The sequence below is a fragment of the Microcaecilia unicolor genome, chromosome 6 (genome assembly GCF_901765095.1).
Source record: "Microcaecilia unicolor chromosome 6, aMicUni1.1, whole genome shotgun sequence".
NCBI lineage: Eukaryota > Metazoa > Chordata > Amphibia > Gymnophiona > Siphonopidae > Microcaecilia > Microcaecilia unicolor.
In genome coordinates, this window is record NC_044036.1 from 143,451,815 (window position 1) to 143,474,302 (window position 22,488).

At 45.9% G+C, this 22,488-nt stretch overlaps 1 protein-coding gene across 3 annotated transcripts in view; it reads right to left on the reverse strand.

The window, feature by feature from the left end:
* Nucleotides 1–22,488, reverse strand: part of PLXNB1 (plexin B1) — a 188,082-nt gene that overhangs the window by 35,150 nt on the left and 130,444 nt on the right. For all 3 annotated transcript variants that reach the window (XM_030205759.1, XM_030205761.1, XM_030205760.1), the window contains exons 11-19: nt 16,404–17,297; nt 15,414–15,542; nt 12,360–12,482; nt 11,540–11,633; nt 9,872–10,038; nt 7,066–7,217; nt 5,230–5,335; nt 2,083–2,219; nt 353–529 (exon numbers count right to left, since the gene is read on the reverse strand). In XM_030205759.1, coding sequence (XP_030061619.1) covers nt 353–529; nt 2,083–2,219; nt 5,230–5,335; nt 7,066–7,217; nt 9,872–10,038; nt 11,540–11,633; nt 12,360–12,482; nt 15,414–15,542; nt 16,404–17,297 — 1,979 coding nt within the window. The remainder of the gene's footprint in view (nt 1–352; nt 530–2,082; nt 2,220–5,229; nt 5,336–7,065; nt 7,218–9,871; nt 10,039–11,539; nt 11,634–12,359; nt 12,483–15,413; nt 15,543–16,403; nt 17,298–22,488) is intronic.

Consider the following 22,488-nt stretch of genomic DNA (forward strand, 5'->3'; position numbering starts at 1 on the left):
AGCTGTCAAGCAGAGGACCACCTCTTACCCACTCCGCCTGTCTGGTTGCCCCTTCCTTACTGTGTCACAGTCTTTGGTCATCTCTTCACCGCTCTTAGCACCACCCAACTACTTGAGTAGTCAATGTTTTGGTGGTCTACTAGTGGTCGGCAATTATCTGTTATCATCTCAGTAATGTGGGAGAATAGATAAGAAACATGAAAGAGGGAAGATGTGAGAAAGAGGGAAGGAAGTAAATATCAAAGAGGAAGAGAAGGGGTGTTAGGGCAACAAAGAAAACAAAGGGACAGATGGTAGATGAACAGAGAGAAAGACAGACAGACAGACAGATAAAAACAGAAGTTGGCTATACCCAAGGAAGCTCTTAGCTGGGCCTGCAGAAGTGATATTGGGATCCAGTGTGTATCTGAAGAGAGAGCCTTCCAGTCTCCGTTCCTGCGTTCCGTATTTGACAGTTACTGGGAGCTCTACAGATGTGTTACTGGGACTTGTCTGACACTCCAGCCGGTTCTCCTGCATCTCAGAGAAGCTGTGAGAGAAACCATAGGGGGCGCAAGGGAAAAAAGAAGAAAAGAACAGGAGAAAATAATGGAGACAAAAGAAACAGAAAGAGGAGACAATGCAAAAAAATAAAGATGAAAGATGAGGCACTGGAAAATCAATAGTCTCATTTGTTTTTAAAGTCTGCTAAAAACTTTGGAGACTTCCTGAGACGTGTCTGTGCTAATTCTGTCCTAGAATAAATACTGTTAAAGTCTCCCCTAAAGGAAAGGTTCCTGGCATTCTAATGCTTGGTCCACTGCCAGCTTTACTATTAAATGTTTCAACAGCACTTTATGGACTTAGGATTCCTCCCCTTGGAGAAAACCTATGCAGCAATCTAAGATCTCCAGCAGTCTGATTTTCAGCAATTGTTACAGGCATTTACCCCAGCAAAAAGGTCTTACAGAAAACATCTCTCCTTCTGTAGCAATGAGCACTCTGAGGTGTGGGGGGAAAAGAGGCGTTCCTGTGTGTGTGTGTTTGTTTAGGAAAACAGTATGTGAGCATTCAGGAGCCAATGCTCAAAACCTAACGCCGGCATTAGAGACAATTAAACAGTTTAAGCAAGAGCTAAAAATTCACTTTTTTGTGCAAGCTTACGGAGTTGAGAAAGGAAAAAGATCAAGATGGCAGTTAGTTAAAATGTTTTAAAGTTTTTTGTTAGTTGTTATGCTGGTAAGTTGTACATTGTGTACGTGAAAGTGTAAACCACCAAGAACTGCTGGCTTGAGCGGTATAGAAGAGACAGAAATAAATAAACAAGCAAATAAGTTATCACCAGACTAGCACGCTTGTTAATGCACCCAGGATGTTCAAAGGGCTCTAGCATGGAAAACAATGTGCATGCCAAAGATGGCCACAAGTTGTATTTAAATGTACTGAAACAGTCTTGCCTGGGTGATGGGCACAAGAGCTGCGTTTACCACAAAATCCTTGTGCGCATGCGCCAGGCATGTTCCTCCCCCTTGCTTTCGGTTTCATAGCGTGCATATAATTTGAATACCATTTCCTTTGAGCACTGGAGAGCTAGGTTTCTGCGCTGTTCTTGCTGCTCCCGGCTCCTTCTTTCTACTGCGGCCCACCTCTGAGGAAACAGGAAGTTACATCAGAAAGGCAGGCCACAGTAGAGAGAAGGGGGTGGGACAAGCGGCAGGGCAGCCTATGGAAATCACTGCTACCATCACCGCCGCCTTTTAAAAAACAAAAAAAAGAAAAGGTAAGTTCGGGGAAGGGGGTTGGGGAAGGAAGGAAGGAGATGTCAGATCATGGTGTGGCGTGGGGGAGGGGGGCGCGGAGGAGAAGCCAGGGCGGCAGCTCATTCCTCACCTCAGGCAGCAGATTGTTTTGGGTTGCCCCTGGTATTTACATGCCCAAGTCCACTGCCCCATTCTTTTCAAGCAAGCTCTTTGGAACTGACCACAAGTACAGAAGCCTTCACTAGTGCATAAGAGGCAGCCTAAAAAAGGAGTTTACCCTGCTCTCTTGACATAACATGCTACTTTCAGTAGAAGAAATCCTTTTAATAAAAGAAACTCTTACACATGGCAGGGGAGGTCTCCCAGCAGGATGTGGATGTCACTGGCATGACCTGTCAGCAGTTTAGATCCTGTCAGTGTCAGACATGTACCACCAGCTTTTGGGCCCCGGGTTGGAAAAATGGAATACAACATCGGATCCTGAGCAGAGACAACACAGAAGGCACGAGAACGTAACAGAGGCCTGCATATGTGGATACAGGGAAACAGGGCAAATGATGGGAAACAACATGACAGAGAAAGCGAGTGACAAAAACTGGATAATCTAATCGCCCAGAACTGCAACAAACTCTGGCCACATTGACAGAAATATGCGTCAATTCTGTATGGTTTCTGAAAAAAACATGAAATTGCAGAAGACATGTTTTAACCACAGGGAAGGTAAAAATGGAAATGGCCACACGGCTCATACTCATGGGACTTCACCTCATTTTCAGAGGAAACACCTCCGGGGCTTTCCCTTTTGAAAATGCAGCTGTCTTACAATGCAAGTGTAATCTATCTATTTTGGATTTGGGTTTTTACTTGCCTTTTCCAAATCTGAGCTCAGATCCATAAGTTGTTTCTTTGCCCAAGTGGGTTCACAGTCTATTACTAGCAAAGCATGAGCCAGAAATTAGGCATGGAAATGTGAATACAACAGCTAAGGGTAATTTTTGTTCACATGACATTTTGGTTTATTAGACTTCATATACCGCTTTTTAAAAAAACAATATATTTTTATTGAAGAAAGGAAAGATATAAAATAGAACACCAACAATATTATTAAACCATATAATGAATTTAAAAAAAACTCCCCAAACCCCAACACAAATAATGTTCAAGGTAACCTCTCTCCCTACCCCCAGACCTTCTCCAACCACCTCATAACCCCCCTCCATGCTCCTAACCCCTTGAAGTACTATACCCAAAATGCCAAACAACACGCGAGGTATCCAGTGACTCTTCAGTGCACCCCTAAAGTTTGAATTCCCCCCCCCCCCCACCTAAGTGTAGCTGAAGGTAATTTATAACGAGACATCTATTTAAAAAATGGATAAATGTGCCGATTTTATATCTATTTTACAAAGGCTACAAATAAAAGAATTTCCAGGTCTCCTGTCCAATGAAACACCACCTGTGTGGGCCTTTAGGAAAAGTCCCAGCAGTGCTTAAATACTCTTACACAAAGTTACAGCTGCTCCGAGGAGGCTGCAATTATGGGCCCAGTGTTCAGAAAAAGCCGAGCTCCTAAATTGATGCTCCTAAATGTGTGTCCTATTTTTCAACCAAACTATGGAGCCTTTCAGCTGAAAATTCAGGGTTGATATTCAAAGCAATTTAAACCAGGGGCGTAGCCAGACTTCAGCGGGAGGGGGGTCCAGAGCCCGAGGTGAGGGGGCACATTTTAGCCCCCCCCAGGCGCCGCCACCATTGCTGACCCCGCCACCACCAACTTTTCCCCCTCCCTGCCGACGACCCTCTCGACCCCCCTTCTGCCGCCAACGCGTGCAGGACGTCAGAAACAAAAGGAAGCCTTTTGCGAGAAGAAGAGGGCTTTGGCTGGCGGGGTTGGGGTCCCCCGCCAGCAAAGGCAGGTGACGGGTTGGCGGCGGGAGGGGGGTCCAGAGGGTCAGGGCAGGGGGGTCCAGGGCCAAATCTACAGGGGCCCAGGCCCCTCTGGCCCCACGTAGCTTAGCCACTGATTTAAACAGCCAGGACAGGCTTGAATCACTTGTGTGTGTGTGGGGTGGGGAGGCATCCACTGATATTAGAGCTTTTAACTGGATAGTGCCACCCTAACCCCTAACCACAATAATCGAAGCTGGCAAATCTGTGGCCAGTCTAGGGATGGCTTGGCAGCCGTTGGAAACAGGATACTGGGCTAGATGGATCATTGATCTGACCCAGTATGGCTACTCTTATGTTCTTAAGTATTAATATTCAGCACCTAACTGCATTATTTATTTATTTAGATTTTGCTCACACCTTTTTCAGTAATAGCTCAGGGTGAGTTACATTCTAAGGGGTCCTTTTACTAAGGTGTGCTGAAAATTGGCCTGCGGTACTGTAGGTGTGTGTTTCGGGCGCGCGCAGATCCATGTTTCAGCGTACCTGCAAAAAATGCCTTTAAAAAATTTTTGCTGAAAATGGATGTGCGGCAAAATCAAAATTGGCGCACGTCCATTTTGGGCCTGAAACCTTACCACTAGCCATTGACCTAGCGATAAAGTCTCATGCTGTAACCGGGCGGTAATGACCTAAGTACAACAAATGAAATATGGCACGCACCCAATATGTGCGTCTGAAAATAATTTTTCGGACACATGTATCGGACGTGCGCCAAAAATGAAATTACCGTAAGAGCCACGTGGTGCTCGGGCGGTAACTCCATTTTGGTGCGTGTAGATGCTTGTCAAAGGGCCCCTTAGTTTGTATCTGAGGCAATGGAGGGTTAAGTGACTTGCCCAAGATCACAAGGAGCAGCAGTGGGATTTGAACCGGCCACCTCTGGATTGCAAGATCAGTGCTCTAACCACTAGGCCACTCCTCCACTAGCAACATTCCATGTAGAATCTCAAATATTCATTTATTTAGAGTTTGCTCACACCTTTTTCAGCAGTAGCTCAAGGTGAGTTACATTCAGGTACACTGGATATTTCTCTGTCCCAGGAGGGCTCACAATCTAAGTTTGTACCTGAGGCAATGGAGGGTTAAGTGACTTGCCCAAGATCACAAGAAGCAGCAGTGGGATTTGAACCATCCACCTCTGGATGTCAAGACCGGTGCTCTAACCACTAGGCCACTCCTTCAAATCAAACAGCAAAAACCACAGTCCTATCTTTATGCAGTTTCATTTAGGCGGTTAAGTGCTGAATATTGCATTTAACCGGATAATTGATAGCCAGCCAATGCTCTGACATGGCCGAGCATTCAATAGCCAGTCATACTCCCGGCAGCAGCCAAAAAACACTGACCGCTGCCGGTTGAATATTTACCTCTCATCTTAATTTACAAGCTTCATTTGCCTAGATATATAAGCCTAAGTTGTGAGCTTATTTCTGAAAATCAGTGCTAAGCTCCTAAGTTATTTCCCCCGTTCTAAATCTGCTCCTATTACCCTCCAGTTTTTATGCTCCTGAAGTTTGGAGTTTAGTGGTGGCTGCGTTACCTGATAGGAGAACATCTGAGCAGAAACACCATGTCCCCCACCAGGGACTTCCACTGCTACATGACCCGATTTCTCAGTCAGGCTTCTGTCAGTGACACACACGATGCTGCAGAGAAGGGGAACAGAGAGGGTAGGTGTCACGGCAGCACAGGAAGGACACCAGCGTTCATTGACTGGGCGCGCAGATTGGATGGAAAAACTCCTGCAAAGATGAACCTCTCTGCTCATCGCACACAGACTGTAATTTTCAAACCCATTTACCCACTTAAGTTGGCCGGTCTGAAAATTACTCTCCCTTGTCAGGCTAAAAGCATGCAATGGCTTCTACAATGCACAAACAAGAGGAGGGAGAGGACAGAGAAACAGAAAAAATGAAGGCAGATAAAGACTATCCAGCCGAAATTTAGAACTAATTAACTGGCCAGTTGAACAGCCTTAAGTCGGCTAAGTGCTAATATTCAGCATAAGATAGCTGGCTATCTTGGCTGAATATTACCATTTAGCTGCTATCCCGGTTACCAGCTATGTTGCATGACATAGCTGGTTAGTGCCAATATTCATGTGCTGACTGGCTAAGTTTAGAGGCCAGATATACCCATGTAAATAGCAGGTCCATGATTGACCGCCATAACTTAGCTGGTCAGCACATGAATATCATCTTAACCGGCTATGTGTTTAGCGGCCAAAAAACCCTGGAAATTCAGTGCTGGTCGCCGGATACGGCCCCAGCATTGAATTTCTGTGTTTCACCACTGACCATGGGAGTTAGCCGGCTCCCTTCTGTGGTCTAAATATCGGCCCCCATATGGCCTACCTAGTCTGCCCATACATGCCCCCTACTCTCAGGACCGCCGAGAGGGGGTGGCAGGGGGGACGAAATTCCCCGGGCCCGGGACTCCAAGGGGGGCCCGGTGCTGCAGTCCCTGGTCTCACCCGCCCGCCCCAACAGGCCGGGCCCCCTGCATTCAAATCACAGCGCCTCACCTCCGTGTGAAAGCGCAGCAGCGGCAGATCGCCTCCCTTCGGGTCTTCCCTCCCTGTGTCCCACCCTCGCGGAAGTTACATCAGATGAGGGTGGGACACAGGGAGGGAAGGCCTGAAGGGAGGCAATCTGCCGCTGCTGTGCTTTCACACGGAGGTGAGGTGCTGTGATTTGAATGCTGGTGGCCCGGCCCGGTGGCAGATGGAGCGGAGCTGTCGACGGAGCCGGGCAGTTGGAGACTGGGGACTGCAGCGCATTGGCCTCGGGGGGTGGCGGCGGGGCCCCAGGCCCGGCCCAGTTTCACGGCGGCCCTGCCTACTCTCCCTTTCAATCCCTTAGAGATCTTATGCACGTGTCTCAAGCTCTCTTGAATTCAAATATAGTTTTCATCTTCACCACCTCCACCAGGAGGCTGTTCCACGAATTCAACACCCTTTCTGTGAAGAAATATTTCCTCAGGCTACTTGTGAGTCTATCCCCTTTCACCTTCATCCTATGCCCCCTCATTCCAGAGCCTCCTTTCAGTTGAAAGAGACTCACCTCCTGTGCGTGTATTGCCACATAGGTGCTTAAATATTTCTATCTCCCCTTTCCTACCTTTCTTCCAAAGTTTGAGAAACACGTGCAAATTTGATGTTCATATCTACACGTTGGTTCTGGAAGATTTCTGGAACTTTGTACCTCTGAGCAATATTCAGAAGCAAAGCAGACCTGTAGTTTCCCTTTGAAAATCAGCTACCATGTCCTTAAGTACAAAGAACCCACAGGAATTACAACTATGCAAGTTGTCTGAAAATTAAGAATTTGGTAGAAAAGCAGGTGCCCACATGCCCTTTACACGGATGACAGGATACCTGCTGGATATTTCATACTGCAGGACATCGACAGTACAGGGGATTCCTGCTACTGTGACTGAGTTGGCGATGTCCTCTGGCTTCTGACCAAGGTTTGAGCCAGTGATAGTGATCCGGCTGCCTCCTTCTACTGGTCCAGATAATGGATTAATCTGTAACAAAGAAACCCAGAACATTCAGTAGAGCCTCTCGCTGTCACAACACACAGCTGCTTTACAGATACACAAGATAAAGGAACCCTGTCAGACAACCACGACACTCTACAGAATCTACAGCTGTAGAGCGTGTTTTTCAAGCCCAGCAAGGAATCTGCCCCAATCATAAAGGTTGCGATTCTGTTTTTGGGTTCCTGCAGTTTCTAGCTCAAGGGGTTATGACAATCTGAGCCAACTTGCTTTTGCACCCCATCCATGGCACCACTTCCACCCCTCCACCCATGGGTCCAGCATCTCTCACTTTCTTGATCCAGCATCTCTCCGCCTCTCTCCCTCCCCTCACCAGCCACCTGCTCTCTCTCCCCCTCCACTGCACCCCACTCCCCATGGGTCTGGCATAATTCCCTCTCCTTTCTCCCTCCCCTCTCCCCCCAAGGTCCTATAAACTTTACATGGGTGGCTGGCAGCAGCAGCATGAATTGTCCAGCCAGTCCCTGGGTCTTCCCTTTGCCCACAGGACATTGCATCAGAGGAAGCAGGACAAAGCAGGGGGTGTGGCGGGAGAGAGGAGAGGGAATGATATAAGATTCACAGGGAAGGGGAGGGAGAGACTGGACCGTGGAGATGAGGAGACAAGGGGAGCGATCCTGGACCAAGGGAGGAAGAGAGAGTTGTTGTGCCTATGGGGAGAGGTTGGAAATGATACCGGGGAAGGGGGAGGGAGAGAAAGCTGACCCTTTAGACTAGGTGAGGCACTTGCAATAATGACAGTGGCTGGGGGTTTTGGTGTCCTTTATTGCTGGTGGTGCAGCCTGGGCAGAGTATAGGCGGAGTTTACAATTATATTCATTCATTCATTCATTGTACAATACACTAATCCAGGCCTCAACAAATGTTCATTAAATCTAGGAGTAAGCCCAAAAACCTAGGATCCAGCAGCTCAGACCTCCTTCCCCATCCCTCCAACATTATCTGCAGTGAATTTTATTTGTTGTTGGGGGGGATGGGAATCCCCTGGCAGATCAGCAGTAGCTCTTTCAGAAACTGATTTACTAAGGCTCTTTTCATATTCTATGTCCTGCTGGGCAAAGAGACTTTAGTAAATCAGTTCCTCAAGGTGCCTTTGCAAGTCACTGGCAGAGCCAGCAATCTCCCTTCCCAAAGCATGTTGTCAGCTGTGTGACAGCACTGCCTTGATAGGTGAAGCAAAGAGGCAACTGCATCTTTGTTTCACATATCACCATGGACCCACCAATCTGTCTCCCTCTCTCGTACCCCCCCTAGCCTTCACCGCATCCCTCTCTCATTCCCCCTCCAGCCTTACCTTAGTCAGTCTCTCTCATGATCCCCCCAGCCTTACCCAAGTCAGTCTCTCTCATGCCCTCCCCCTCCAGCTATCCCAGTCAGTCACTTTCTCATGCCCCCCTCCAGCCTTACCCCACTCATTCTCTCTCATGCCCCCCTCCAGCTACCCAAGTCAGTCTCTCATGTGACCCCCCCCCCAACTTCAGTGAGTCACTCTCTCATGCCTCCCACTCCAGCCTTACCCCACTCAGTCTCTCTCATGCCCTCCCCCTCCAGCTACCCAAGTCAGTCTTTCTTATGCCCCTACCCAGGCTTCAGCGAGTCACTTTCTCATACCCCCTCTCATAGTCACCATCTTTTACCTCCTTATTCGCAGTGCTGCCTCTAAAATGGCTTTCCTGGCTCTGCACAACGATCAGGCTCTCCACATATTTGAGCCACGCTGTATAAGAAGTTCGAGAAGTCTTGCGGTTTCAAGTCCCAAGAGGCTTCCTGAACACCAGGATATATGCCACGTTTTCACTGGTAGAAATGGACATGAAAGGGTGGACTGAGGGTGGTCTGTGCCCCCTGCCCGGCTGCTGCCCGACACACACCCTGCCACCCCTGCCGATGCAGCCAACACCTCCGCTGCCCCAGTCCTACCTGAAGGATCCTGGTAGTTTGGTGGCCTCTGTGTGTGTGGGGGGGGGGGGGGGGGGAGCTGCCGCTATTCCCCTACCTGCTGGTGCCACCGTGTTTTCAAAATGGTAGCCAAGACTTCTCACAGTAGTCTCATGGGTCTCAACAGTCTCACGAGAGTCTCGGCCACCATTTTTAAAATACAGTGGTGCAGGGCATGGGGAATAGTGGCAACCTAGCAGGCTGGGCAGGAAAGAACATGTTCCCCTCTTCCCCCCACCCCCTGCTGAGGCCACTAGATCACCAGCGGCGCGCTGGGCATCTGTGCAGAGCCTCTGAGCCCCCTAGAGCCTCTGGGCCCTAGGGCACTGCCCGGTTGCCCGAATACTCAGTCAGCCCCTGTGGACGCGCATAGTTTTAAGGCCTAGGATATCAACTAATCATATTCTATACATTGCGCCTAAATCTAGGTGCTGCATATAGAATACGCTTAGGTGAAAATCATTTCCACACAGATTTTCAGGTGCCATATACAGAATCTGGCCCCATACATGTGTATTATACACACATAACTGGCGCGTGACTGTAGGCGTCTCTTTATAGAATTGTCCCATATAGGCACCTCATGTATCTTTATAAATAATGCCTAAGTAAGCACCCAGCCTAGGCAACCCTGTAATAAAATTAGCCTCTTTCTGCGCTGGAAGCAGTCACTCACTACTCACGGAGTGGATGAGCGGTGCAGGGCATGTGTCCTCAATTGCTTCAGCACAAGACTCCTGGAATACACAGCTGGGCTGCTGCCCACCACACCACACACAGTTATACTTGGGATCCGCTGTCTGACACCGACTGCAGTCCGAGTGTCCCACCGAACAGTTATAAAGAGTCACTGTGAGGAGACGTCCAAAGTCAAGGTCAACGGAAGATGGCAGTGGGGAGTTTTCAGGGGCGGTGAAATGGTTATACATTACAAGTAAAGTCCTAAAGGATCCCAGTATGAGTAGAAAATAGAGACTCTGTAGTGGTAAAAACTATTCCCTTCTCTTGGTTGTTAAAGCCAACTAAGATCTAATTATACAATTACGTTATGCCCAAAACTGACCTTATTCTATAACTTGGGTGTCCAACTACATTGAAGGCAGACATTATCCTCCTGATTCTATAAAGGTTGCCAAAAATTGTGCATGCAAATTTAATAGAATAATAAGCCAATCAGTGCCAATAATTGGCTTGCCCTGAGATCATGGAATGTTGCTACTCTTTGGGATTCCAGAATCTTGCTGTTCTTTGGGGTTCTGTATGGAATCTTGCTACTCTGGGATTCCGGATTGTTGCTGTTCTTTGGGGTTCTGTATGGAATCTTGCTACTCTTTGGGATTCTGAAATGTTGCTACTATTTGGGTTTCTGCCAGATACTTGTGACTTGGATTGGCCATTGTTGAAAGCAGGATACTGGGCTAGATGGACCATTGGTCTGAACCAGTATGGCTATTCTTATGCTCTTATATCTTGGGTGAGATCTCCATAGGTGCACCATTATTCTGCATCACTGGGGAAGGGGGGGGGGTCACACAATTTTATTTGGCCACTATTACGGGGTCATGGCCAGAAAAAGATTGACAAGCACTGGCCTAAGTGCTGTCCTGTAAATACCTGCTTAATTTGCATAGAAAATATTTGCAAGGGGGGGAAAGTAACATGGGCAAAGTAAGTGAGGAACTCAAATTTACACTTGTAACTTATAGAATACTGTAAGTTTTATACATATCTGCAGCTACTGATGCCAGTGGTTTACCAAGGGCAGGGTGCTGGTGGCAGTCGTGCAGCTATCAGCTCTGCCGGTCCCCTGCTCTGAAACAGGAAGCTGACATCAGAGGGGGCTTGGGACCAGCAGAGCCAACAGCCGCGCAACTGCTCAGCGTATCCCCTTGCTCGGAGAAAGGAGGGTGGGAGGGCGTGCCCAGAGGAGGTGGTGCTCAGCCCAGGGGGGTGGATGGGGTGAGGCACCTGGAGGAGGGGGTTCTCCACCCTGGGTGGCAACCAAGCCAGGTATGCCACTGCTGGGCGTTACCACCGACACTAGATGTATAGCCAGGCATAAGTACCTGCATCTAACTTTAAGTACACCTATAGCCAGTTAAACTAGTATTCTATAAGAGAAAGTAGGTGCTTATAGATGCTTTGTTACAGAACTGCCTACTAAGAGCTAATTAACTTACTGTCAATTTTAATTAACTGGATGGCTGTCACATGACTTCACAATGACATGGAAGTAGTAACTGACTCAGCGGAACCCAGTTTTAAGATTTACCACAAAGGGGCTTTGGGGAGGGTGTGTGATGGTCACAGTTTAATCTTTCAGGAGATGCAGTAAGGTGCCCCATACATACCATAGAGATCCTGGCTGCTGTCCACTTGCAGGTCTTGCTGTCTCTGTACAAACACTATGGCATTGAACTCTGGCTGCGGTGCTGAGTAACTGTACTGCAAACAAGAAAGGAGTGCAACGTGAGATGCTGTGACCCAGAGCCACCACCCCACTATTGAGGTAGACAGTGAGGGGACAGTGAGAGGGACTGCAACGCTCAAGGGCAAAGCAGACAAAGAGATAACGAGGAGAAGAACATGGCCAATGCTTTGTGTTTGAGAAATGGGGGTGGGGAAAAGGGGATGTTGGTACAAGGCTAGGGACATTCCGAATAGGATCAGTTGAATTTGAAGGCGTAGAGGATATTCATAATAAAAGTACAGGGGTGGGGTCTTGGGTGGCTCTGTTTAGATGATTACAATGCTTGGTGGTAAGACATGGGAGGTGGCTGGACTGCTCGGTATTGGATTAAATATGGATCTGGGGTGATAAAGAACCAATAAGGATGACAACAAAGTCTGACATGGATATTGTACAAGTGGTGAAGAGTCTGAAGATAAATTTGTCCTTCTGGAGGGGCAGGGATAAGTGGGCAGACTGAATGGGCCAGTTAGTCTTTAATTGATGTCATTTTTTAAAAATGTATTTTGTCATTTCACTTAGCTGCAGTTACCTGGTGAAAGTGTTGTTTTCAGCATTCATCTTTCCTTGATGAGAAGATAGCGTTCCTATTCACAATGTTTGTAAAAGTATATTGTTCTAGGGGTTTATTTGGTATTTTACACATTATTATGAACCCTAACGTATGCACTAGTTTTTCGCTTGTTAATTTATTTATTTACCTGGTGCAACTGGCAGGTGATGTAGTGTTTCTTTTGCTCTGTTGGATCTGCTTCAACAAAGGCATCCATCACTATAGTCCGACCTTCCAGAACGAGGACACATTCGTAATCCCACTGCTCATCCTGTATGGCACAAAGCAGGCTTTCACTACCAGAACCATCCACCACCTTCTAAGAGGTCCATATGGAAAGGGTTAGCCAAGCTGAAATTTTATCCTTCTCAGACCGATAGTCAGTGGATCAATTTTGTCTGGACAAAACAAAATGATATTGAGTTGTTCCAGCACAGTTTCACTTTTGGGCTCATTTCGAAAGAGAAGGACGACCATCTTTCGACATAAATCAGAAGATGGGCGTCCTTCTCACAGGGTCGTCCAAATCAGTATAGTCAAAATCCGATTTTGGATGTCCCCAACTGCTTTCCGTCACAGGGATGGCCAAAGTTTAAGGAGGGCGTATCGGAGGCATAGCAAATACGGGACTTGGGCCTGCCTAACACTACGTCCTCGTCCCATAATCGAAAGAAACAAGGATGTCCCTGATGAACGCTTGGACAACTTTACCTGGTCGTGTTTTTCTTACGACCAAGGCACAAAAAGGTGCCCGAAATGACCAGATGACCACCGAAGAGAATCGGGGATGACCTCCCCTTACTCCCCCAGTGGTCACCAACCTCCTCCCATCCTCAAAAAACATCTTTCAAAATATTTTGTGCCAGCCTCTATGCCAGTCTCACATGTCATACTCAGGTCCATCACAGCAGTATGCAGGTCCCTGGAGCAGTTTTAGTGGGTGCAGTGCACTTCAGGCAGGCGGACCCAGGCCTATCCCCCCCACCTGTTACGTTTGTGGAGGAAACAGCAAGCCCTCCAAAACCCACCACAAACCCACTGTACACATATGTAGGTGCCCCCTTCACCCGTAAGGGCTATGGTAGTGGTGTACAGTTGTGGGGAGTGGGTTTTATGGGGGGGTTGGGGGGCTCAGTACACAAGGTAAGGGAGCTATGTTCCTGAGAACAATTTATGAAGTCCACTGCAGTGCCCCCTAGGGTGCCCGGTTAGTGTCCTGGCATGTCAGGGGGACCAGTGCACTACAAATGCTGGCTCCTCCCATGACCAAATGGCTTGCATTTGGTCGTTTCTGAGATGGACATCCTTGGTTTCGATTATCGCTGAAAATCAGAAATGATCAAGTCTAGGGATGACCATCTCTAAGGATGACCAAATTTCAGGATTTGGGCATCCCTGACCGTATTATCAAAATGAAAGATGGACGTCCATCTTGTTTCAAAAATACGGGTTTCCCTGCCCCTGGATGGGAACGTTTTGCGAGGACGTCCTCATCAAAACTTGGACGCCCCTTTCGAAAATGCCCCTCCATGTCTGTTCAGCACTAATATTCATTGTTGGCTGGCCAAGGTTCACAGGGTAACTCTAAATTAACCAGACAGCTTTGTCCTCCACTCCAGCTGGATTAATACCTCAATAAACTTAGGGCCCTGTTTACAAAGGTGCGTTAGTGCTTTTCGCGTGCCTACAATTAACTCATGCGCTAACCATGTAGGTGCTTATAGGGATACATGGTTAACACGCATTTAAAACATTAACGTGCCTATAACGCTGCTTAGTAAACAGGGCTCTTAACCACTTATCTAAAAAAAGGCCAGCTGAATACTGATCTTACTTCTCCCAAAATACTGGATTTTTCCCTTCTGACAGTTACCAGCTGACTGGGGCCAAACACGGATTGTCAATAGCAATATCTGGACAATTGACACCGGAAATCTCCGTGGACTAACCAGAGCATGTCAGGGAGGTCTGGAGGCAGAGACTCGGTGGAGCCAGGAAATACCCGGAGACTGGCGATATTTAGTGATACTATTTAGATAAGCTATGGCAGACGAAACCTTGTTAATGGCACTAAATAATTTGTTGCCTAGATAATCACGGCTCTACCCATCATACCCAAATATTCAGTGCCAATATCCAAATAACAGCTGGCACTGAATATTCAGGTGTAACTTCAAATGCCACAACTGGTTTTTAAAATGAAACGCCAACCGCGAACTTTGAATATTGACCTGACAGGATCTACCCAAAATATTCCAAGAGTCTATCTGGTTGATATTCAAAACGAATTAACCATTCAGAAAGGGCTGCTGGCTGGTTAAATAGCTCGTTTGGGGCTCTCAGCTAATTTTCAGCGGTATTTAACCAGGTTATCGTTGCTGAAAATTAGCGGTTATCACCTAAGTGAAAGCCGACAACTTTGGGGGCGTTCCAGGGGAGGAGTCAGCACTTGGCCAGTTAAGTGCCAATGTTCAGCACTTAACCGGCCAGGGTAACTCATAACAGGATTGCATAAAACACAGTCCTATCTTTTTATGGTAACCCATAGCCACTTAAGTTCAGAATATCGACTAACTGGCTATGTAAGAACATAAGCGTTGCCATACTGGGACAGACGGAAGGTCCATCAAGCTCAGTATCCTTTTTCCAACAGTACCTGGCAGGATCCCAAAATAGTACAATACATTTCATGCTGCTTATCCTAGAAATTTGATTTTCCCCAAGTCCATCTTAATAATGACTTACGGACTTTTCTTTCAGGAAGTTATCCAAACCTTTTTTAAACCCCGCTAAGCTAACTGCTTTTATCACATTCTCTGGCAACAATTCCAGAGTTTAATTACACGTTGAGTGAAGAAAATTTTTCTCCAATTCGTTACAACATTGTAGCTTCATCGCATGCCCCCTAGTCCTAGTATTTTTGGAGAGAGTAAACAAATGATTCACATCTACTTGTTCCACTCCACTCATTATTTTATAGACCTCTATCATATCTCCCCTCAGCCGCCTTTTCTCCAAGCTGAACAGCCCTAGACGCTTCAACCTTTCCTCATAGGGAAGTTGTCCCATCCCCTTCATCATTTTCTTCACCAGTGCCACATAAACCAAATATGCAACGCCAAATACCAGACCTGGCCCGGCATTGAATATCTGAGAATAACACCGCTTGGCGCGCACACACACACATACACACACAGTCTACCTGGTATAGGTGGAAATTCTTCCCTAACAAGGTGATCTTTCTTTCTACATTGACTGGTAGCAGGGAGGAGCCCTGAATGCCATGTACGCAGGGGCAGGCGTTGGGACCCAACATCATGTCTTCCTCATTCTGCAAAAAATGAGCAAAAAAATCATAGAGACAGAAACAAATTTCAACCATCTCTACGTATTATTGAAAAGCAATGCCCATTTTGTAAGCTAATAAAGCTACAGCAAAACATTAAAAGCCTTAAGTAGGGCAAAAACCCTACATAAGTACTCGCCACTCTGCCTTTTGATCACAAAATACTATTTAAATCCTTAAAATTGATTGTTTTATTAGATTACCTTATAACCCTCATAGCAGTATGTATAAAGTACTAGATGCAGTCCCTGATATGGTTCAAGGCAATACCGAACATAAATTCCCCTACACTTTGAAATGTAATATATAGTATCATAGATTTTACTGCGGCCCTTGTGATAGCACAACATATTTGAGTGTTTTCAGCTGCAGAGGTAGATATGAACAAAGGTTTCCCAAATGAGAGAAGATTTAGGCTGTACAGTCTCACAACAGTGCACTACCACTTTTGGCTGGTGGTCTTACATTGGCCTGTTCAGCTTGCTTGTATTCAAACACAGCTCTGAGACCCAGTTTTCAGATGAATTTAAAAGAAAATAGATAATTCCCCCCACCCCCCCATTATTCAGCCAGTGGCAGTCAGTGGTTTTTTAAATGCTGATCGTCGCCGGCTAAATTATCCCCCGATATTCAGTCCTAAATGAAGCTGCTTAGCTATGTGAGTGCGGCACTGAATACTGCTGGCACCTGCATAATCTGGGGCTCCTCCCCAGTGCCGCCCCTGACCTGCCCACTTTTTGTTTAGGTGGTCTCAGGGGATATTCGGTGGCACTGTCTGGTTAAGTCACTTTGAAAATCTGTCTCTTTCAGTTTAAGCAAAAAAATAAAATAAATAAAGGTTCTTACCAATTCATAGAATCCTGGAGGATCATTCTGATAATCAAGTACAGGGTGGTTACTTCTGGAAAAAATGGATGAAGCACCATCCAAGTCCCCATCACCCGAGAGAAGAGTGGAAGCTGAGAAGGGTGAGGTGTCGTTCTCTATTAGTGAAGACTCCACCCATTCGTCAATGTCCTTTATGTCTATGACCTCTTTAGATAGCCAATCGGGGAGAACTGTTGGTGGAAGTTCTGAGGCAGGAAGCTCTGACTCGAGGTCTTTTGGAGACTCAGATAAAGAGGGAGCACTAGCTGTCTGATTAGCAAACTGAACTGATGAAAAGGAAGATGGAGTTATTGCATTTTCTGCTGTCGCTGCAGAAGTACCGGAGGACCATGTGGCATCTTCCTCATCAGAACTCGTCACTGAAGGGGCATGTGTCTGAAGAGTAGTGGGAACAGCTGTGTTGAGAGGTTCAGTGTCCTCAACTTCCTTGACTGTGGTCAACTGGAATGTAGTTGCATCAGCTGTAGTTTCAGATTGGTTGGTTGCATTTTCCACAGATTCTGTAGTTGCACTTGTTAGTGGAAGAGTTGCAATTTCTTCTGTGGGTGGAACTGTGGTTAATACTGCAAAAGTAGCTGGGGTGGTTGGGATGTCTGTAGTTGGAGGAACAGGCGGTGGATAGTGTGGTGTTCCCAACGGTGCTTTTGTAGGTAGGACAATGCTGGTAGGTTCTGTGGTATACATTGAAGTTGTGGTGGCAGCAGCTGTGGGAGTACTCATGCTGGTGACGGTATCTGAGCCCGTGGTGAAGATGGTGTTCACCGAAGGTGCTCTGCTTATTGGCAGAGAAGTGGAAACATTTTCATCAGAAATGACAGGTGGAGCAGATGGACCCAAGGTTGGAATCTGTGCCTGGGTATGAAAATAAAGAAGTTAGAGAAGAGATGAGGAGAAAGTGCATAAAAGTATAAAACAGAGAAGAAAGGAGAGAGAAACCATGCTGAGTCAGACCAAGGTTAATGGAGTCCAGCATCCTGGCTCTGACAGTAACCAGTCTGGGTCGCAAGTACCCGGCAAATCCCAAAAGTTAGAGAAGACACGGAAAGGGCAGGAATGGAAAAAACAAGATGGAAGGAGGCAAAAACAGAGGAGACAAGTGAGAATGTATTGAAAGATCAACTGAAAGGAGACAATGGCATGAAAAAAGAAGGGGAATGCATGAGTTAAGCATTTGACCCTTATGAAACAATTTTACCCAGATAAGGGAGCAGTTACCCAGGTAAAATTGTCACTGAATAGCATCCTTCTCCCTCTGGGTGTAACAGTTCTCATGCTGAAAGGAGGACAGGACTGGCCTAAGAACATGGGAATAGCAAAATACTTGGACAAATTAGCAAAGAACCCACCCTCATGAGTTTTGTGCTCCTCTCAGAAATGTTTGATACAGCTTCACTCCTTGCATTCTCTTAGGTTAACAATCACTAGAAATTGGACATTTTGTTACCATGGAATTTCATAGCATTCCCAGTTGTACTGCATTTCACAAAGCTTGGAAACCAGATTATATGGTTCTTTTAAGGTTTGAATTTTTATTATCAAAGAATTGCTCCAGTATTTTTATGTTTTATTTTTTATAATTTTGTTGTTTATAATGTGATTATGTAATTTTTTTTATTGTAAATCATTTTGGCACTTTATTGTACTATGAAGTATATCAAGTCAATATATCCACACTCCAGACTACCTGTACTTCAGGAAGCAGGTAAAAGCCTGGCTCTTCTCCCAAGCCTTTAATACATGTGGAGACTGACTATACACTCATTTTGCACCTGGACTAGCTTACTGAACACTCTATAACTTAGACCAATTCCTTATATCTTGCTTAACTGTACATATAATCTACCTTTAGCAACTCATCTGTTTATCCCAGTTGACTTTGTACTACCTATCTTGCTCTATATATCTTCACTTGACCCCTGGCTAGTTTTTTAGTTTTAGTTTAGTATATTAAAAAATGTACTATACTGCTCAAACTGACTTGCAGAACCGAGTGGTGTACAAACTAATAAAAACATTGAAAGGAACTGCAACTTATAAAACAGGATAGTTAACCAATCATACAACAGAAAAAGGGAGAGAAGAGAAAGAAAAGGAAAAAAATGAAGGCAAAGACAAGTACAGTGACCATAAAGGGAGACCCTGAACCTACTCATTATTAAATGCTTGATGGAACAACCAAGTCTTAACACAGATTTAAAGGTTCTAAAAGAGAGCTTGCCGCGGATAGACAGAGGAAGGTTATTCCAGGTACAAGGGGATAAAAAATAAAAAGCGCTGCATTAAGTAACCTCAAATTGTTCAGTCTTGGGTCTTGGAAGTACCCAAATAGTTGTTTAGAGGATGCAAAACCCTACTAGGTAAGTAAGGGAAGGTAAGCGATGATAAATAATCTGGTAAACCTGTATTGAAGGAACAGCATTAACATCATATCTATGATATTTGAATATTTTAATGCATGTTTATTAGGTGTTTCATTGGTATTATGCTGACATCATATTATATCTATGTTATTTGAATGTTCTTCCATGCTGTCTATTATGGCAATGTTTGTATTGTACTGACATTTACCATATTTCTGTTATGTGATTATTCTAGAGTGCTGTTAAATGTTTATATTTCTGATACTGTTTCATGTTAGTCCTGTTACTAGTTTTCAGTTTGCCAGCGCCTCCCACTGGCAGGACTGTAGGTGGATGATTCCTGCTCAGCTTACTGGGAATGGTGGTGAAGACACCCTTTCTTGATATTCTCCCCTATACAGTTTCACAGCTAAAAAAGAAAAAAAAAACCTAACTCATTGCTCATGAATAAACTTAATGAGTTCTGTACCGCTGAGCTAAAGTAAGCAGACCTTCAGGTCAGAATTACTAATGTGCACCAGCATTTTATTGTCCTTAATGCATATCAGTGACGTAGCCATAGGTGGGCCTGGGTGGGCCGGGGCCCATTCACTTTGGACTCAGGCCCACCCAAAATTGTGACACTTTTGCTGTGGCTTGTGGGGATCCCCAAACCTTGCCAGCTGAAGATTTTCTGTCCTTGGGCAGTCCCCACTCTTCCAAATGTCGGCCAGCAGCACTTGCCTTGAACTGAGGCTGAGACTGGCCACAAGCAAAAGCACTGAGCATGCACGGCCTCAATTTGAAGCAAGTGCTGCTGGCTGCCATTTGGAAGAGTGCTGGCTGCTTGAGGAGGAGGAAATCTTCAGCTGGCAGGGTTTGGGGATCCCCCGCCAGTTCAAGTATTTAATATTTGGGGTTTGTAGACAGGGAGGGGTGGAGAGAGGAGCAAACAGGAGGGGGGGGGGGGAGATGAATTCCATGCCCACTCACCTTAGGCTCAGGCCCACCCAAAATTGGCCATCTGGCTACGCCCCTGATGCATATTATTACACTGCAGGTCCCATCTTATGCAAGAGACCTAGGGCCCTGTTCACTAAGCCGCGCTATAGTCGTGCTAGCGTTTTTAGTGTGCGCTAAAAATGAGCACGCACTAACACTAGAGACACCCATAGGAATATATGGGTGTCTCTAGTGTTTAGCACGCGTTAATTTTAGCATGCGCTAAAAACGCTAGAGCACCTTAGTAAACAGGGCCCTTAGGGGCCCTTTTACTAAGCTGCGTAGGCGCCTATGCACATCCAATGTGTGCCAATTTGGAACTACCGCCCGGCTACCACACGGCCCAGGCAGTAATTTCATTTTTTTACGCACATCCGGTATGTGCGTCAGAAAATATTTTTTTATTTTCCAACTCATGACGCTAACTGGGCGGTAATCGGCAGTGTATGCGTGCTGACAATTAATGCATGAGACCTTACCGCTAAGTCAATGGGTGGCTGTAAAGTCTCAGACTCAAAATGGACGTGTGCCAATTTTTATTTTAGGATAAACTAAAAGATATCCAAACAGTAGTGATGTGCGATACTTTATGTTGAAAGGAGGAAAAGCCTCAAATGCCAAGGGGATACTCCGTTGTTGATTTATCTTTCTTTCAACCTTAGGGAGACCCCTTCATTCATCATGGGCACAAAAACCTCCTTGATTTTTAGTGAGAATGTATTGAAAGATCAACTGAAAGGAGACAATGGCATTAAAAAAGAAGGGGAATGCATGAGTTAAGCATTTGACCCTTATGAAACAATTTTACCCAGATAAGGGAGCAGTTACCCAGGTAAAAATGTCACTAAATAGCATCCTTCTCCTTCTGGGTGTAACAGTTCCCATGCTGAAAGGAGCATTAAATACAACAGTCGTCGGACACCACGGACCCTGAGGCAGATATCAAAACTTGGGCCGAAGTCAGGCCGTGGATGGTGAAACGCAACTGCAAGGCTAGAGAGATAAGTGAATCTTAGAACCTTTAAGAATAATAGTTGGGTTCTAGGAGTAAACATTTAACATCAAGGAGGTTTTTGTGCCCATGATGAATGAAGGGGTCTCCCTAAGGTTGAAAAGAAAGATAAATCAACAACGGAGTATCCCCTTGGCATTTGAGGCTTTTCCTCCTTTCAACATAAAGTATAGCACATCACTATTGTTTGGATATCTTTTAGTTTATCCTAGACTGATAGTTTGTGATATTCCAAGAGCTCTGATTTGTTATTTAGATTAATTCCAATTTTTATTTTGCCACACATCCATTTTCGGCAAAAAAAAAAAGCCTTTTTTACAGGCGCGCTGAAAAATTGACCTGCGTGCGTCGAAAACACGCGCCTACATTAGCACAGGCCATTTTTTCAGGGCACCTTAGTAAACAGGGCCCTTATTTTCTAATACTACACGTTAATGGCGTTAACCGGTGGCACAGGAACACAGTGGTTCACATTAGTGTCTCTAGTCCTTAGCTCTGAGCCACAGTTGTAGAATGCCAAAAAGCATAGATGCAGCGGCGTACCAAGGGCGGGGTCCACCCTGGGTGCACACCGCTGGAGGGGTGCAGAGAGCAGCCGTGCGCCTGTTGGCTCCGCTGGTTTCCTGCTCCCTCTGCCCTGGAACAGGTTACTTCCTGTTCCGAGGCAGAGGGAGCAGGAAGCCAGCGGAGCCGAGAATCGCGCGGCTGCTCCCAGCAGCCAAGAATGCACCCGGGGGGGAGGGGTTTGATGTGCTGAGGGGGGGGGGGGGTATCATTGCGCCAGGAGGGGGGGTCATGCTTCACCCGGAGGGGGGGTGCACATCGGCGATTTGTCTTGGGTGGCAGCCGACCTAGGATCGTCACTCCATAGAAGCCAGGCGTAATTCCACTTACAGAATAAGGGACTGCACAGAAAAACACCACGGTTCATTTTTGGACCATTTTCATATTTTTTAGCTGATTGTAGGACTTTTTTTTTTTTTTAGTTCATTTTCATGGGAGTCAAATTTTGAATAGCACATATAAAACTTTTTCAAACAATGTAAATAAACTTTATGAGGCTGATATTCAGACCGCAGGCGTCAGCCCTGCTAACTCCCGTGGTCAGTGGTGGGGCTGGATATTCAATGTTGAGCCATTTATTTATTTGTTACATTTGTATCCCACATTTTCCCACCTTTTTGCAGGCTCAATGTGGCTTACAAAGTTCCGTTAACGGCGTTAGCTAATTCCGGTCTGAACAAATACAAGGTATTTCCAGTGACAAGTTTATAGTAGTCACAGATAAGCCTGCTAGTTGGGCGTCCCGATTTGGTTGCCAAATTTAGCCAGCAATGTGCTGAATATTCATGGTTAGCCGGTTATATTGCGTGATAAAACCAGTTATCCACTAAGCGCTGACTGCAAATATTTACTGGGAGAGAACCAGCTATCTCCCGCTGAATATTTGTGGATAGCCAGCTCAGTGCTATTTACCCGGACTGGATCCGTTAATTTCGGTGGGGGGGGGGGGGGGGGATGTGCCTTACTTTGGAAGCTTTATCCTCCTAATTTTAGCAACTTGTGTGCACAGTCTTATGCTTAGAATGCTAAGTTGTGCGTGCAAGTTACAGAACAGTGTCAGTTGCGCATATAACTTAATTTAATAATTAGCTGCTAATTGGCATTACAAATCAATTATTGTCTATAA